Raw genomic sequence first — 15,954 nt, 5'->3', positions numbered from 1 at the left:
ATGATGGGAAGTAAGGAAATAGATTAGATACCGGAAAATGTGCCCGGTACATGGAACCACAATGCAAAACGTTGGGGTGGATCACAAAATCGGGCAATGGTCAACATGAAAAGAAGGGGGGGAATAGATAACAAAATGGGACACAGCAGATTAGTATAGAAACAGAAACGCAGACGTATGCGTCCAGTCCACATCAAAATCCAAGGATCAGCACACTTTCCGGCTGTATGCCTCGAAGGAGTCGGTTGTCAATCTCATAAAGGCCGTGATTTGGGATGGCTGGCGCTGATTCGAAAAGGCGTTGGGAATGGACATAGTGCCTGAGCGTGTATTCAAAGCGCACGATCCAATGGAATCGGCGTTGCTCAGGATCACTTGTTTTCCTCAGAGAACTGCACTGCAAGAAAGTAACAATAAAACCAAATAACTCCTGCCTGCGAGGTTGCCCTCTCATATGGTTGTATATCTTGCCATCTTGATCCGTTTCTTCAGATCTGCTTGGAGCAAACAGGTTACACTTGATAATGAAGCCCGTGTGCAACCAACACAATGAAAAGTACAATCGTGCTTCCTATGAATTATAGGATAGCAGGGAAGACTGGTCGGCGAGGGAACAGCCTGAAACGACATCTGTAACATCTTAAGTCAAAGAGTGTATACTCCGTTTCTTGCTGACGCGAAGCCCATCTTCACGCTCGTCGATACGGTGCAGCCCCCCAGGAAGTATAGAGGCTTGATTCTGGGCGAGCTCCAACTTCTCCATGAGCTTTCCAATCGTCATGAAGTCATGTGCACCTAGACCTGAAGGCTGATTCTGAAAGTAGTTCATAACAAGCTCCAAGGCGCGACGTGCCTCATCTTGAGTGGGAGAAGAAGGTGCGCTAATTGGAGAAGTAGTGTTTGATTTTGGCAATGGGGGCGGCTGCATCAACTGAGTCTTGATTTCGGGACTGCTGTGGTTTCTTTTGATCGTAGTTGGCTCGTCGGAGTCGAGAGCTGAATCATCAAGGGGCGAGTCCAGAACGGAGGTAGACATTGATTCCTGCAGGACATTCTTCGGTGTAAGTTGATCAGCTGAACCGTTTGGAGAGAGCAGTCCCGGTTCGATAGCAGCAGCAAGCGGGAATGTCTGGCTTCGTGGCCTGCTTGAATTACTGCCAATAGAGGGGAGTCCATTCTGCAACGTAGGAGTGTACGGACTGTCAGACACAAAGGGAGATGTCGGACTTGCCATACTGGCCGTGAGGGAAGGCGCCGTGTCAAGGGAAGTTGTACTCTGAGCGTGCGTGGGCCGGTAGTCGTTGCCAAAATCAAAACCTTGAAGTGAGTCTTTCCGCAGGCTATCCTGATTTGCTGGAGGAGACACTGGAGACGGCGTTGTCAATCCACCGGGGGATATCGGTGATACTCCACTTGGGGTTTGCGAAGCCGAAGCAGTACTCGAGTTCGTATTCAACTGCGAAGGACTTCCAATGTCGCTTGCCGTATCGATCGAACCTTTCCGTGACTTTGCTCCCAGTAGATTGTTCTTCTGTTTGAACTTCTCGAGCCATGCTGTAGTGAGCACTTTCTCCTTGCCGTCAGGACTACCACAAGTGGTCGCGAAGAAATGCGCTTTCTCCCTGATCATGGCATCCGTTAAAGGATAGCCTTGACGTTGATAGTTCCTTGCCCAATTGGATAAGGCCTTTTCAATATCAGGAACCCGGCCCTTAGCCCTCTTGATAGGAGAGCGAGATCCATCATCAGGGTTGAGATACTTCTCTTTCTGACGTAGAACTTTGGAGACAGTACTTCAGAATGTCAGATTTTATTCTCATATAGTAAATCAAAAAGAAAGTGAATTTTGGTTACCTTCTTTCAACCCCAAACAAGGCTACATTCCCTTTAATTAGCGTTTTCGATCATATACAAGTGCAGAAGAAGCTCACCTCCGATGTCTGTCTGCTTAGCATTTTTGTTCTCCTCATGATAGAGGCACATCCGTCGACGATCTTCATCCGTGAGTGTCCTCCTAGGGGTAGATCCGGTGGATGTTGTGCGTATAGGATGAATGGGTGCTGGAGGTGATATGGAGATTGGCGCCGGCGCCGGCGCCGGTGGCAACCCCCCCTCATGGAAACTTGAGTGCGCCGTCAACATACTCGGCCATGGATGAGAAGGCATAGCCAAAGGCAGTGATGCATACGACGGCGGTATCGACATGCTATAGGAAGGCTCCATTGGCATTATAGGTGCAGGTCCATAACCAAACCCGTGGAAATCCGGTATCGGGGATGTTTGTTGGGAAGGGTTATAGCCGCCCATCTCAACCCACTGTGAATGTCCAAAATCATTCTCCTGTCCGGAATGAGCTTCTGTATCCATGGCGGGAGATACATCCATAGAGCTGAATATGCTGGTTTGCTTCCTGTTGAGGGAAGGACAGTCTGCAGCGCAGCACGGACGCACAAGGTCAGTGAAACGCGGACCAAGCCGACTGCAAACTTAATAGTAGCGAAGCTCCAAGACTAGATGCGAGTTGAAGAGAAAGAAGACATGATAGATCTAGGACGGAAGAATGAAAGAGCAGTAGATAGTTTCGCGGGAGAGAAGAAAATCCCGATCACCCGGAGTCGTTGAATTCGGAATGAAGCAGGTACTATGATAAGTATTTGCAGCATGTACAGGGGAGCTATTCTTGACTTTTGAGGGACGCTCTTCGGAGTATGCAGGATGGGGAAAAGGTAGTGAGGGGCGGATGGTGGGTGCTCTGCAGCGGGTAGGGCATGTAAAAAGGATTCAGGACAAGGCACCAGGGGGGCATCGATAAGTGCAGCTTAACTATGGGCGATGAACCGAAAAGGAAACTACTTAAACACAAAGCCCGTGCAAGATAGCGGCGACGGGAGGAAGGGCAAAAAAGGAGAGAAATGACAGCCAGCAGGAGAAAAAGACCGGAAGACGCAAGACTATTGGGTACATGCAAAAAAATGGTGAGGGGTCGAAGCCATCCATTTAACATGGTTGGCTGTCGAAGGAGACGTTAGACCGGGATATTTTAAAGCCAAATTACCGTGATGTAAAAAGACGTACAGCACAGAAGTATTGGGATACCATACGGAACGTAACGGCAGTTCCTGCTTAGTGGCTCAATAAAACGGCAGTTCACATGAGATATCAAAGCTCGAATCTTCCAAGGGGAGATAATAGCGGCCAATATTATGAGCAACCTTTGCTACCCCGATCATGGTGAACCCTGCGAGCAGTACAACTACTCTAGTCCCGGGCAAAATCGACGGTACCCGGACCACATCGGCATGGTCATGTCCAAGGAAGGAAAACACCGCTCGACGCTCTCTGTACAGCATCGGGGCAAGAGGCTATGATGATGTGAGTGGGTTCCCTGACTCGATCCATAGATCGTGACAATATCGGTCGATAGAAGATTAGTGGACGTGGATCGTGGAGACGGAAGCACGAGGACAGCGGAGATGCCCTAGATAGAGTCAATCATAATCATCGTGCTATTTGCAGGGGGCAGTGGCATCCATTGGTAATTGTCAAGGGGAGGCGAATAATAGCAATAATGGCGACCAACAGTGAGCCACAATGTCCAGGGCATCATGGCCTCATCAGTGCACTCCCGAAGAAGGATCGACAGAGGGTCTTGTTTTGCGAATTTAGTGCACGACGGTCTCGGCCGTATAAGCGTGGATGATCCATTTCCTGGGCGAAATCCGAAGCCGAAATAAAAAGTAAGAATAACGGCGGCGGAAGAAGTACCTAGTACCGTCGAGCACTCGGTACTTGCGACCAAAAAGCACAGCAAGTGGAGGATATGTTACAAGTACCCATACATGGGCAGAACAGGACCGTCGAGCAGAGTCCTATCATAGTTTCTGCATCGAGAAGGTTAAGTTCTCAGCACGACGGCTCTAAGAATTGAAGCATGCCCGGGCCAGTCCCCAGGCCCACCGCGATCCACTATGGGCAGTCCTTGGTCATCCTGGAAAGGAGACTCCGTCGTTAGGACGATCGGAGGGATCTCGCTCTGGTCGTTGTATGGTTAGTTCGCCGGCGGCCGTGGCGCTCTAAAGGATCCGCAAATGGAGCTGTCGAGACGGCCCGAAAAGTGGTTCGAAAATCGACATAGCCTTGCAGGTGCACGATTTGCGAACGGTCTCCGCCGTCATACGGAGGAATGACTGATTCGTCCTCTTTCAGATTTGAACGGTTTCTTCAGCCATAGTCTAAGAGTCTCAAGCCATACACGCTGCTCCCCTGCCGGAGGGCCACGAGGACGGATATTGATATTTCAGTTTCCGCTCCACTCGAGTTGCGCGGACGAAGTATTGTCGTGATATTGGCCCTGAAAAGCTCTGGCTGTCCCTTCACGTGGAGCATGCGCTGGGGCGCTGCGCATTTATCGTCAGCCACGCAAATAATGAAAGGAAAAAGCCTGCTCGCTTGTATGGAGTAATCTGGTACAGCCCATAGTCTGGCCAGACGGTCAGGGACCAAATTCAACTGGACATGAGCGTGGGCAGCCGAAACGTGGTGCCAGCCTATGTAATATTCACACTTGTCCGACGGTCATCAAGGCTAATTCATCGTCGCGTGGAACTGCGAAGGGGAAGCTGCCATCGTCATCAGCTGGATGGTTGAAGGACCAGACGGAATGAGGCGGACGCCCAGCATCGTGCGACATCGAAGAATTACAGGCACACACAGTGCTGACAATCAACCTATGGGCTTGAAGACCCCATTAGAGACGCTATCAAGTCAATAATATCGACGGTGACAAGCCCCGGCGGCAACTAAAACGTGTGACAGGGCGCCAGCGGGTAGATTCAATCAATAACAATGAAGGAGGGGGATGAGGGGGGATAAGATCAAACGTAGAGCACGCTCCAGTTAGTGACCTTGCCAACCTCCTCCCGGCGCTCTCAAACACAAGGCCATAGCTCCTGGTCAAACCGTCAAAGAAAAGACGACGCTGTTGGGGTCGAGTCGACGGACGTGCGAGGCGGAGGAGGTTAGTTAAGTTACGTGCTCCGAGACAAACAATCAAACAATGTCTTTCCTTCTTCTCTCTTTCTCTCTCTCTCTCTTCTCAACCGTCCTGGTCCATTCTTCTTCTTTTCTTTTTCTCTCGCCCAATTAATTAATTAAATACTGCCACTCCGCAGATAGCGCTGCGGCCAATACTGACGACAGATTATGAAAGTGGTACTATCAGTTACTCACTACAAGTATTACAAACCGGCCCCAATCCGCACTGCGAACGGGGCTCTGGTCGCCCAATGTAATTCCAGACAGCCCAGTCTCGTCCAATGTCTCACTGCAGCAATCTACTCTAAGCGCCGGGATCTACGTTCGAAGCTTTGCTTCTCCAACAGCCTCTTGGCTGAAGGATCCGGTGGTGTGTGGGGAGAAATACCATAGGCGTTCAGGGGCCTAAGATGGACCATCCGGCACGCATCTCGTGGAAAAGCAAAAAAAAAAAAAAAAAAAAAAAAAAAAAAAAAAAAAAAAAAGAAAAGAAAATAACTAACAAATTGGCCAAGGATAAGATACTTCAGCGATCCCCGGCTCGACAGAGATCTCCCGAATGACGAAAGAAGCAGGGTAACTGCTCGTTTTGGTCGCCTGGCGCAGGCACCGCTTCATCCGCTAACCGGATTGTCATCTGGGCGACAGCGATCAATGACAGAGTACCTTGTCTAGGTAACTACAGACGGCATGGCACTAGGATGGTTTGCACGGGCCGCTATTATTACAATCTACAAGTTTCTTTATCGGATCCGAACTCAACGAGCGATCCAGACCCCAAGTGCGGATGGAACTATGGAACTCGGCACTGCTCGCCATGCGAAGGCTCAGCCCTTTCTGCTTCCCACCAGGGCTCTCTACTAGCAGGAATCGTAAGGCCCATGATCCCCGTCGATAGGCCGGCCATGCGGTGGCTATCTGACACGAACAAGAAAGGATGTCACAGCCATGGGCGCTGTCCCCGTTTCTTATAAAGGAACCTCCTGAATTCTTGACACAACCGCGCAGATAAGTTCGTTAATCCATCTTTGCTCCCGGACGCCAGTCCGGATTTGGTCATCACATTTCCAAATATCAGTATCGGAACAGTCTTATCAACATGCGCATTGAGACACGTCTTCGCACAAGGAAAGCGGAACTCGCTATGCTTGTCTGATCAGAACAAATCATTCCCTGACATGAACACTCATCCAGCCCAGAGGAAGCCTGCGATGTTCCCCTGTGCGCTGATTAATCCATGTTCCCTTCAGTCTTCCCCGGTCATCTTCCTCCACCTCATTTCAACCCTGTCGAGCCCTGGTAAGTTATGACACGTAATACCTGGTGGTAATGGCCAGATCCGGAAAACAACCCTGCATTATGAATGCATTGACAAGACCCAATCCAATCCCTTCCAGGATACTTGGACGCTATCCAAACCACAGCTGCAGTTGGTAGCATTGTTTCCATACTCCCCGCTCTCATCAAGTTCTGCGTGGTGTCTCAGATGAGATCCCGTGGACCACTTTCGAATCCAAATCCCCTTCCAAGCAACTGTCAAGTGGCCCAAGGTCCGTGCCAGGCGCAAGTCAGCTATAGGCCAGGTCCTCATGATCGGCTCTCCAGCTCTTCATGCGGACAGGGGAAGTGTTCAGCATTGGGAGTGGCCGTTTATCGCTTAACAATTGTAACTGTGAAGGAAAGTTAGTATGGAAGCTTTGCTGAGCGCAACAGGGACGGGGTCACTGACTGATATCCTCATCTGCAAGTTCGTGAGCAAGACCGACTCTCTGTGGCTGATGCTTCACGGAACGACCATAGACGATAGCATGCTTGAACTGCTCCACGATCGACTTGTGGATTGCGTTGCACTGATGGTACAGTTAGTCCCTGGATTAGAGAGAAAGAAGTAGGAGAGGCGTCATACAAAGTCTTCGACAGTACACGCGGTGGACCGCAGAACAACTGGAGCCGTATAATCGGGCTGCTTGCCCTTGGGTTTGGTATAAATTCTTCGGAGGTTGAGCTTCTCCCACATTTGCTCCAGAAGCTCGTCAACGTTCCAGCCATGTTCCGAACTGATGGGGCACGCGTTAGGAATCCGGTACAGAAGGTCCAGCTCCTCAATTGAAATCGAGTCGATCTTGTTCAGAGCATAGATGACGGGGATGTAGCTTCGACTCTTGGCCTCCAGAACGTCGATCAGGTCGTCGATAGTCGCGTCGCACCGAATAGCAATATCAGCAGAGGAGATCCTATACTCGCTCATCACGGCTTTGATTTCCTGGAAAATGTCAGCGGATAATCCCAAAGTCTTACAGCTGTAGAACATACGTCATGGGTGATGTGAGTCAATGGGACCGTAGCGGAGATGGAAATGCCGCCCTTGTCCTTCTTCTTGAAGACGATGTTGGGAGGTTGCTTGTTGATCCTGATTCCGAATCCCTCCAACTCGTTCTCGATGATCTTCTTGTCCGTTAGAGGCTTATTGACATCGAGAACAATGAAGATGAGGTGACAGGTCTTTGCGACAGCGATAACCTGCCGACCACGACCCTTGCCGTCCTTGGCTCCTTGAATGATACCGGGCAAGTCCAGGATCTGGATCTTCGCACCGTTATATATGACCTGTCCAGGGACAGTCGTCAAGGTTGTGAACTCGTATGCGGCAGCTACCCATGACTATCAGTATTTTTTCCTCCCTTGCACAAAGACAAGAGGATCGTCACGAACCTTCGGAATGCTGGCCAGTCAATCTACTCATCAACGTACTCTTCCCCACGGACGGGAAGCCAATGAATCCCCTAGCATTTGGTGTCAGTGTCAGATACGCAACTGTGTACAAATGAGAGGTACTTACACACTCGCGACACCAGTACGGGCAACGTCGAAACCGACTACGAGATATGCATGTCAGCGGAGGCTCGACAGAGCTGATAATATCACACTATTTGAACATATACTCACCACCTCCACCACCTCCACCACCAGAAGGAGTGAGGAGCTCTCTTTTTAGCTTCGCAAGCTTAGCCTTCAACTGTCCCAAGTGATATGATGTCGCCTTGTTCTTCTGAGTCTTGGCCATCTGCGGGAGTGTCAGTATCCCACTTCTTCGAGCATCTCGGACGGAAAATCCGTTGACTAACCTCGGCCTCAATCTCCTTGATCTGCAGTACGAGATCATGTGTCAGTGTCATTCTTCATAGATTTGGTAAGAACGGAGGCAGAGCGAACCTTGTCCACTGTCGTCGCCATTTTTGCGGAATCGCACGCGCTGAGGCACGCTTAGAATGATTGAAAAGGTGCAGTATTTGGTAAAAAAAAAATGCAGCACACACAGGCGTATAGCGGTGGCGCAGTGTGCAGAGGATGTCGCAAGAGTTTCTTGCGGGGAAGAATCTTTGAGATAGATTTGTGGTCGCCGCCACTATTCGATGGCTTTCGCGGGATTCTGCCAAAGGCGGTGAGTGTAGCCCCAGTTATCGCCGCGGGGCGTTGACCTGAGGCACTAACAAGGCACCCACAAGGCACCCAAAAGTCAGATCGGAGCCAGATCGGAGTTGATCGCGTCTTCTCCTGTGCTGCGTTGCGTGCTCAACTTCGACCATGTTTGTGGCAAGCGGCGGCTCAGACAAGAGAGATTGCCTCACGGCGCTCTCCATTGGACCTTCCGTATAATATCAGATATACTCACCACTCCGCCGTCCTCAAGAGGATACGCATACCACGCTTGTGCTTCCCTTGATATGATATCCGAATCGCCGTTAGTAATACCTATAGGCAGCTACGTACTTCAATTTATTTTTTTCTCGGACCGTTTCCATCCTCAAACTCTCTTTCAACTTCCGGCCAAGACCGAAAGCTTTCTCTGAAGCTTGCACGCATCTTATATCTAGTCAGGCGGGAAACTTTACTGGAAGATCCGCTGCCATTGAATAGGCGGGTTTACAGAGTTATCTGAGTTCAAGACAAGCTGTACTGCAAACCCGTAAGGATGCCATTCCTCGAAAACGGTTCGGAGTCGTCTTCTCTGTCCGAAGCCGATGGTACGGCACAGGACGCCTTCCAAAAGCTCGTTGCAGATCTGAGCGCTGTCTTGGGTCCCAGCTCAGGTCTTGATTCCGACGATGTCGACCCGGTAGACATCCAACGGCTGATGGAGAAGTATGTCTCCAATGAGCAAGAGTGGACGATGTACGCGATGGGAGACGCCAGTAGGACGTATACAAGAAACCTGGTGGACGAGGGTAACGGAAAGAGCAACCTGGTATGAATTGAATATAGAGTGGAATCCGTATACGCTCCGTGGCTAGTGGACGCCATTAGATACTCAGACGGTGTGCTAACTGCGCCCACTTGGGAAATCTAGCTTATTCTTGTCTGGAGTCCGGGTAAAGGGAGTGCAATCCACGACCATGCTAACGCACATTGTGTCATGAAGGTATTTGCCCATTCATCATTGTGAGACTCTGGAATGATGTAATTAACTAACCTTTGCCTTTGCAAAATCAGGTCCTAAAAGGCACCTTGCAGGAAACGCTCTATGCGTGGCCAGAAGAGGACAAGGTCAAGGAAGGACAATCGTCACCTCTCCACATCACAAAGCAGACCAAATATGGCGAGAACCAGGTGACTTACATGTCTGATAAGGTTTGTGATCATCTATCGCCATCTTACCTTTTTCTTTCTCTCGGGATGATTCTTGGTCAAAGTATGTGTACTAACCATCTATGAAGCTGGGTCTCCATAAAATCTCGAACCCCGACCCCAGCAACTTCGCCATTTCGCTACACCGTATGTTGAGATATAGCTAACCTTCTAACCTTGTATCGTGATGCTAATCTTATTCTAGTCTATACCCCACCCAATGCCGCGACTTATGGATTCAGCCTATTTGACGAGAAAACCGGAAAAGCAAAGCACATCAAGCAGTGCGATTTCTATTCGCGACATGGACGAAAGGTCTGAGTTTCCAGTTGTGTATAAATAGCTTAATACCCTCTTCTGTCTACGATATCCTCTTTTGGCCTTTCTTTGGGGCGGTTTTCTCCAGTTTCCTCCTCTCTTCGTACGGCGTCTGTGCTTGCTAGCATCATGAGGTGAAAAGATATTCTTAGAAATGATTGCTCGTTGTTATCGCTAAGGTAGCTTATAACTTCAAGATATCTACAACTTCCCCTTGCGGTCCAAAGTTCTGCAATCTCATATGACTAGTATTCCATCAATCGGGAAGCATGAATAGTATCAACTTTGAAAACTTGTGGTAGGATAATTGGTTAGGTTCCGGAATTGTCTCGTCTAGTGTGGCGGCACCCAGTTTCTCTACGAAAACACAGGATGCGTTTGGATGAGAGGCTTCTTGGAAGAGTTGGCTATTCCTTTACAGAATCGCTAGTTCCATTGAAGAAATATAACGACGCGAGGAAACATTGGTTGCAAACTTTAAGAGAGCTCACCCACACGCAACGAAAGCCTTCCGGATCTATTTTTGAATACTATTTACACCTACGTCTCGTGCTATCACATTCTCTTTGATGCTTCTTACCTGTGTTGTTTGGATCCTTCCAAGAAGACTTTCGATAAGATCAATAGACATTAACCTTACTCTCGATCATTCGTAACCGAGGCCATACGAACAGGCACTTGACCGGGATCAACCCTTTTCTTCTCTGGTTCGCTAATAAGATTGGTCAGAAAGCCCATCTACATCGGGACGAAACATATGACATTGCGTCTCCCGAGCGAAACTAAAACAACTCAGTCATGCCATCAGCAAAACAGTTCCATCATGTTATTGCGAGAACTCCCGGAACCAAACCGCTACAACATTACAACGGGAAAATTAGGAGCAGTAGTCGCGTCCGATCAGATAGCGTTGAGTCACCAATGGTTTTTCGCTAGTTCACGGTGGTTAAATCCAAAGCGTTACTACTCCTTCAGAACATGTGAAAAAACTGATTATCTCATAGGAACTGGGAGACCCCGGTTTGAATTGCCCTTTTAGTCGTGGTATGATGAAGTTTCTCGTTCTATTGTCTATCTAGTGGCAAACGTGCTGCGAACTGTACGTGCTATATAAATAAATACTATCGCTGACGGCCTAAATCAATAGGCCACCTTCGTGAGCATCAACAATAATTCAATATCAAGACACGTCCAATTCCAAGGGTGGTTATCTTCCTTTTCTTTATCTTATCATCTCTTCGGTTTTCTATCTATTTCACCATTTTTTATTTTATATTTTTATATTTTTTAGTACCTGAGCGACCTCAAAAATTGATATTCACTTATTTATATAAACCCAGCAAAGCAGACGATTAGCACTCACGATCCCACACGCCATGAGCTCAACAGACCATAACACTTTCCTCGAACTTCTCCCAACCGAAATCCTGTACGATATCCGCGACCTGCTCCAAATCCCAGATCTCAAACAACTCTCATGCGTCAGTAAAAAGCTCAGACAAATATGCCTACCTCTTCTCTTCCACGAGGTTGAATTTCGATTCTCAAAACCTGGATTCGATGAACTCCGCAGCTTCATCGAGTCCGAAGTTCGTCACTATACCGTCTCCTTCATCTATGTGGCTCCGCAATTGTTAAGACCGGGTAAGGCCTTTTCTTATTCCAGATATCATCGCCTACGTTGAAAACCTTATTAGAACGAACGAATTTTTTTTGATTTAAGAAATCTTGGATTTCGAATGTTATTCGTCGAATCTATTCACGTTTCAAACTCATCGATATGTCGAAGAGGCGAAAGAATTGTATGATTTGAAATATCATGATGGCGAATGTCCTTCTTATATGGTCATATATGACCGTCTACAGAAGATCTGTGAAGAGCAACGCGGGATCATCAACACCGATACAGACCTAGCCGTCTTATCCTCTGCTTTACAGAAGCTTCCGAAACTAGCAGAACTGAGAGTGGACTTCTGTCGGCCCGTGGAAAAGGGAGATTGGCTACAGTCGTATCTGGATTTGGACATGACACTGGGAGAAAAGAGTTACGAACATCACCTCAATGTCGTATCGAAGGCTGTCTGGATCGCTAATGGGAGCGGTGTCCCTCTACGCACAGTCTGCTTATCGCAATTGCAGCTGCCATATCACGACGGACGGAAAGAAGAACAATATCCCGGTCCTTTTTTGGAGACATTGAGAGAGTTACTGGACCGTATTGAGAACTTGCGCTTGGATCGATGTAATTTTCTTTTGGGGTTTTCTCGAGCTGGACTGGATCTACGTCGTATCGATATGAATTGTCCGACAGATGAGAATGTTTCTCTATCCTACGGTGGTCGGCAAGTCAACGTGAATTTGATTCAAGGGAAAACGCTAGATTGATTGTCGTCGACGAATCCGGATATTCACTCAGAAAGAACGATAATAAGAGCGTGCATTTGGTTCAACCAAATCCGCCGGATATCATTTCCCTGCTCAACATGCATAATATCATATCACTCGACACTAGGTTACTGCGAAACAGGTATATTGATTGTTGAAAGCGTCCGGACGAAGAAATAGAGAAGCCAATCATCATTTATTAAGATTGAGTTCTGCTTTGCTTCGTCAGCTTCGCATGTTCGCACGTAATACTCGGAATCTATCTGAAACAGAACATCACTGAAAGACTTTTTAACGTTGTTGCAATCTAAAGTACATTTCATGGCTCCTCGCTATAGTACACCACAAAGATGAAATCGAATAGAGTTAACTCATCGACAAACAAGAGATCCGAAAGGCGAAACTAGAGAGAATATAAAAACGAAAACGGAAACTTCAAGTCTAGCAATGCAATGCACTGTAGCAATCGCAATGCATGAAACGAAACGAAGCGCTAATAAAGCGGGTATAAGCGAACTTTATGCCCAGATTGAAACACGCCAAAGCAAGATCGGATTTACATAGCATCAACTAAGAGAATGAGCGAGATGGTTGGCTCCCTTGTCGTATGAGGAGCTTTGATAAAGTTATTGGAGGTTCAACATGGTAGAGTACATTCGCGAAAAGGTTGAATATGAGCTGTCGTTCTACTCCGAGTGAGCCTCCCTGAATTGGGCAACTTTCTCAAGGAGTGAATCGGGATGTTCGAGTAGCTCTGACTGACGGCGTCGGAGCTCTTCGAGCCGTGCCATCGGATTCTGTCAATCGCCAGTATAAGTACGCTACTCGCAGGAGGTGTACAAACACATCAACTGTGAGACCCACCCATTCCTCCTGCCGGGGCACTCCCTTAGCAGCTGGAAGTTCTGTACCCGTCTCCCCTACGTCTCGGCCCCAGAAGGTTGCTGGCCTGACTGGCGCCGGCGTGACGGGGAGACTAGGACGCTCAACCTCCGAAGGGAAGTCGGTAATCCTCAGGCTGCCTTTCCGGTCCTCAGCTCCTTTGGAGGGCGAGGAGACGTTGTCAGTCCCAGGAATCACTTGCGTCTTGGCTTTTCTGGATTGTTGTATCGATTCAATGTATTTGGATATTTCTGGGACCTCGTCCCATGCATTGGACCTTGTGTAAGTGGTCCATGGGTCCGAGGGTTCCTGCGAGTAGGGGGGCGTGGACGGCGTTTCTGTTGAAGGCCCGCTCGCGTCAGTGACCAAGGAAGGAGACCTGGGACGAGTAGAAGATTGAAACTCCGATGTCTCAGATACTTCATCCGGGAAAACTCGTGTCGGTTTAGGTGCTCTGGTTTCCCAAGGGAATATTGGGGTGATATTTGACGGCTCAGGTTTTGTTTCGGGCACTTTATACCACATATCTTTCGGGGCTTCAGGATACGCTCCTGGAGGCCGGAAAAGCTTCGTGTCTTTAGACATAGTGTATGTCTGGGTTTGTAGCGCCATCGCCTCTGGCCTTGAATTCTGCGGAGGAGGCTCTCTGTGTAGTGTTAGCTTGTACCGGTATTGATTACACAATGGTAGACCTACCGCGATGCGTCCCATTCCGCCTTGGGCGGCGAAAAGGGCCTCTCCTTTGGAGGTTCTGGAGACTGGGTCTTTTGCGGGGGAGGCTGATGCACGACCGCAGGTGCTGGCTCCGCTTGCTGCTCATGCCACGGCTCCTCACGATGAGGTTGCCAAGCGTGTTGCTGTGGTTCATGTGAAGGTTGGATATACGCAGATACATGCTCTTCTCCACGCACATATTGCGGTACAGCACTCGCAATCCGGGCTTGCTCTTGCACCTGGTATTGGGGCGGGTTACTAGGCACGACTTGTGGGGCATTGGCCGAGGCGTCTTCTATTACTTGTGCTGGCGGTTGATGAACGTGGAAATGACCCCCATAATGACGCTGCTGGGTAGAACCAGTCGTCTGGCCAGTCTCCTTCCAAGCCACTTTCACGGGTCGCACAGGAGCAGGTTGGTAGATCTGGGCTGATCGAGTAGAGAGGGCCGACGGGGTATCCACGGTCTTCACCGTCTCGGGAATACCATGGCGCGGGTTAGTCTGCGGCAGGGCCTGACTGTACCCGGGTTCATATGAAGTAACCTATTATCCTAAGTCAAAATTCCCGGACCTGGGAGATTCAAGGACATAGATGAAAGACCATACCTCTGGACGATAGTGCCTGTCATATGTAGCCCACCACCTCCCCAATAGCTGGTTATAAGGCGCCTCCCGCGGTAGCACCTGTCTCGGGAGATTCCACGGTTTCTGGGCCCCTATAAAATGAAGCAAGCTGATCGTGCTCTGAAAGTGCTTGTATGCCGGAATGTACTGATAGTTGGCGCTAGGAGTACAGTTGTACGTAAAACTCAACCTATGCCAGTTCCTGAAATGCATATTAAACAGACCCTGATCCGCACCGTCGAAGCTGATCCCCCTCTCAGCTAGCGCGATAAGGGAGTAATAATCCTGCATGTTGGGTCGGAGGACCATCACTCCGCTGTTGAAAATATCCGGCCAGCCAACATCCGGCGCGGCAGCGAAATCTACGTCCAGGGACAGAAGCTCATCCGGTGCGCGTACGGCCACCACGTCGCAGTCGATATAGACAATGCGCTTGAACTGTGTTTGGCGCCATAGTTGAATTTTCGTAAATGTCGATATCAAGTCCGGCCGGTCCATAAGCCAGAGATTGGCAGGCATTGCGTTCGTGATCCGGTTAACCGGTATGATTTCATCGTAAACACTCTTTTGCGCTGTGGTCAGTAACCGGAAAGAGGACCCAGACGCAATGCAGAGAAAAGCCTACCTGGAGCTCAGCAATTGTCGCGGGCTGCAGAGTTTCCGGCGTATAAAGAGCAACCAACTTCGCCTTTGTCCCGTTGTCGCGCAAGGAATGAGCGAGAACGGCCGCACCTAGTGGCCATTGTTAGCAAAAAAGGACAGACTCTCTCCTTTGCGCGACGTGGGAGGTAGTAATACTTACCCGGGAGGTAATTGTCGCTCATTAAGAGCTGCGCGCGCAAACGTTAGTACATACATGGCCACTCTCGAAATCGTCGACAGAAGCAAGCGAAGCTCACCGTGCAATAAACAGCTCCATCTCCCGCAGCCATGACTGGCGGCAATCGATTCCCGGGCCTCGCAAGACGCAATTACGGGAGCTGGGGAAATCTGCAGCTCCTCCGGCCTCACTGCAGGACTAAATAGAATCAATTGCAAAGAATCACGACGATCTGGGTAGTCCTTTTCCCCGCTTGCAAGCGACGGAAGCTCTCACGACAGCTGCATAAAGTCACACGATTGCAAGGAACGGCAACGGGATGCTTGCGCCAGGCAATACATGGGCGATCCGGAAAGAATTGAGGACACTATATACACAATATTGTAAAGAAGGACTCTGCAGCAGTCGATGGAGGAAGAGGGGGAAGGGCGAGAGCTCGGTTGCCCCACCGCGCGGAGGTTGGAGATCTGATGCGATGATGGTTGTTTTCTGGGGGAGTCTGGATTTGGTGACTGACTGACTTAGTCGACACTAAGTAACCTCGCTCCA

The 15,954-nt window shown here is 49.1% G+C and overlaps 5 protein-coding genes across 5 annotated transcripts; 2 read left to right on the top strand and 3 right to left on the bottom strand.

Annotated features, from left to right (window-relative positions):
• Positions 1 to 547: 547 nt before the first annotated feature.
• C8Q69DRAFT_149133 (hypothetical protein) lies at positions 548 to 2,529 on the bottom strand. Its single transcript, XM_028625516.1, has 3 exons — positions 1,932 to 2,529; positions 1,855 to 1,876; positions 548 to 1,793 (listed from the first exon to the last, which is right to left on the bottom strand). Exons 1-3 carry the CDS (start codon positions 2,383 to 2,385, stop codon positions 641 to 643), a joined length of 1,629 nt encoding a protein of 542 aa, XP_028487417.1. The 5' UTR covers positions 2,386 to 2,529; the 3' UTR covers positions 548 to 640.
• Positions 2,530 to 6,591: 4,062 nt separating this feature from the next.
• C8Q69DRAFT_148889 (putative GTP binding protein) lies at positions 6,592 to 8,715 on the bottom strand. Its single transcript, XM_028625511.1, has 10 exons — positions 8,708 to 8,715; positions 8,248 to 8,521; positions 8,160 to 8,180; positions 7,981 to 8,098; positions 7,874 to 7,910; positions 7,747 to 7,817; positions 7,348 to 7,685; positions 6,941 to 7,297; positions 6,764 to 6,884; positions 6,592 to 6,704 (listed from the first exon to the last, which is right to left on the bottom strand). The coding sequence occupies exons 2-10, from the start codon at positions 8,266 to 8,268 to the stop codon at positions 6,685 to 6,687; spliced, it is 1,104 nt and encodes a 367-aa protein (XP_028487416.1). The 5' UTR covers positions 8,269 to 8,521; positions 8,708 to 8,715; the 3' UTR covers positions 6,592 to 6,684.
• C8Q69DRAFT_148897 (cysteine dioxygenase) lies at positions 8,629 to 10,108 on the top strand. Its single transcript, XM_028625512.1, has 5 exons — positions 8,629 to 9,280; positions 9,383 to 9,454; positions 9,526 to 9,663; positions 9,750 to 9,807; positions 9,866 to 10,108. Exons 1-5 carry the CDS (start codon positions 9,008 to 9,010, stop codon positions 9,979 to 9,981), a joined length of 657 nt encoding a protein of 218 aa, XP_028487415.1. The 5' UTR covers positions 8,629 to 9,007; the 3' UTR covers positions 9,982 to 10,108.
• Positions 10,109 to 11,354: 1,246 nt separating this feature from the next.
• On the top strand, positions 11,355 to 12,363 carry C8Q69DRAFT_441948 (hypothetical protein; the record flags this gene model as incomplete). Its single annotated transcript, XM_028628798.1, has 2 exons — positions 11,355 to 11,622; positions 11,702 to 12,363. The coding sequence occupies 2 exons, from the start codon at positions 11,355 to 11,357 to the stop codon at positions 12,361 to 12,363; spliced, it is 930 nt and encodes a 309-aa protein (XP_028487414.1).
• A 686-nt stretch (positions 12,364 to 13,049) lies between these two features.
• Positions 13,050 to 15,517, bottom strand: C8Q69DRAFT_504426 (glycosyl transferase family 8 protein; the record flags this gene model as incomplete). The annotated part of the gene is made up of 7 exons (XM_028632591.1): positions 13,050 to 13,160; positions 13,228 to 13,891; positions 13,942 to 14,504; positions 14,568 to 15,149; positions 15,211 to 15,317; positions 15,388 to 15,415; positions 15,485 to 15,517. 7 exons carry the CDS (start codon positions 15,515 to 15,517, stop codon positions 13,050 to 13,052), a joined length of 2,088 nt encoding a protein of 695 aa, XP_028487413.1.
• Positions 15,518 to 15,954: the final 437 nt, after the last annotated feature.

Source organism: Paecilomyces variotii (assembly GCF_004022145.1).
Source record: "Paecilomyces variotii strain CBS 101075 chromosome Unknown C8Q69scaffold_2, whole genome shotgun sequence".
In the NCBI taxonomy this organism is placed as follows: domain Eukaryota; kingdom Fungi; phylum Ascomycota; class Eurotiomycetes; order Eurotiales; family Thermoascaceae; genus Paecilomyces; species Paecilomyces variotii.
Note: the sequence above shows the minus strand (reverse complement) of the source record. Positions and strands in the feature narration are given on the sequence as shown.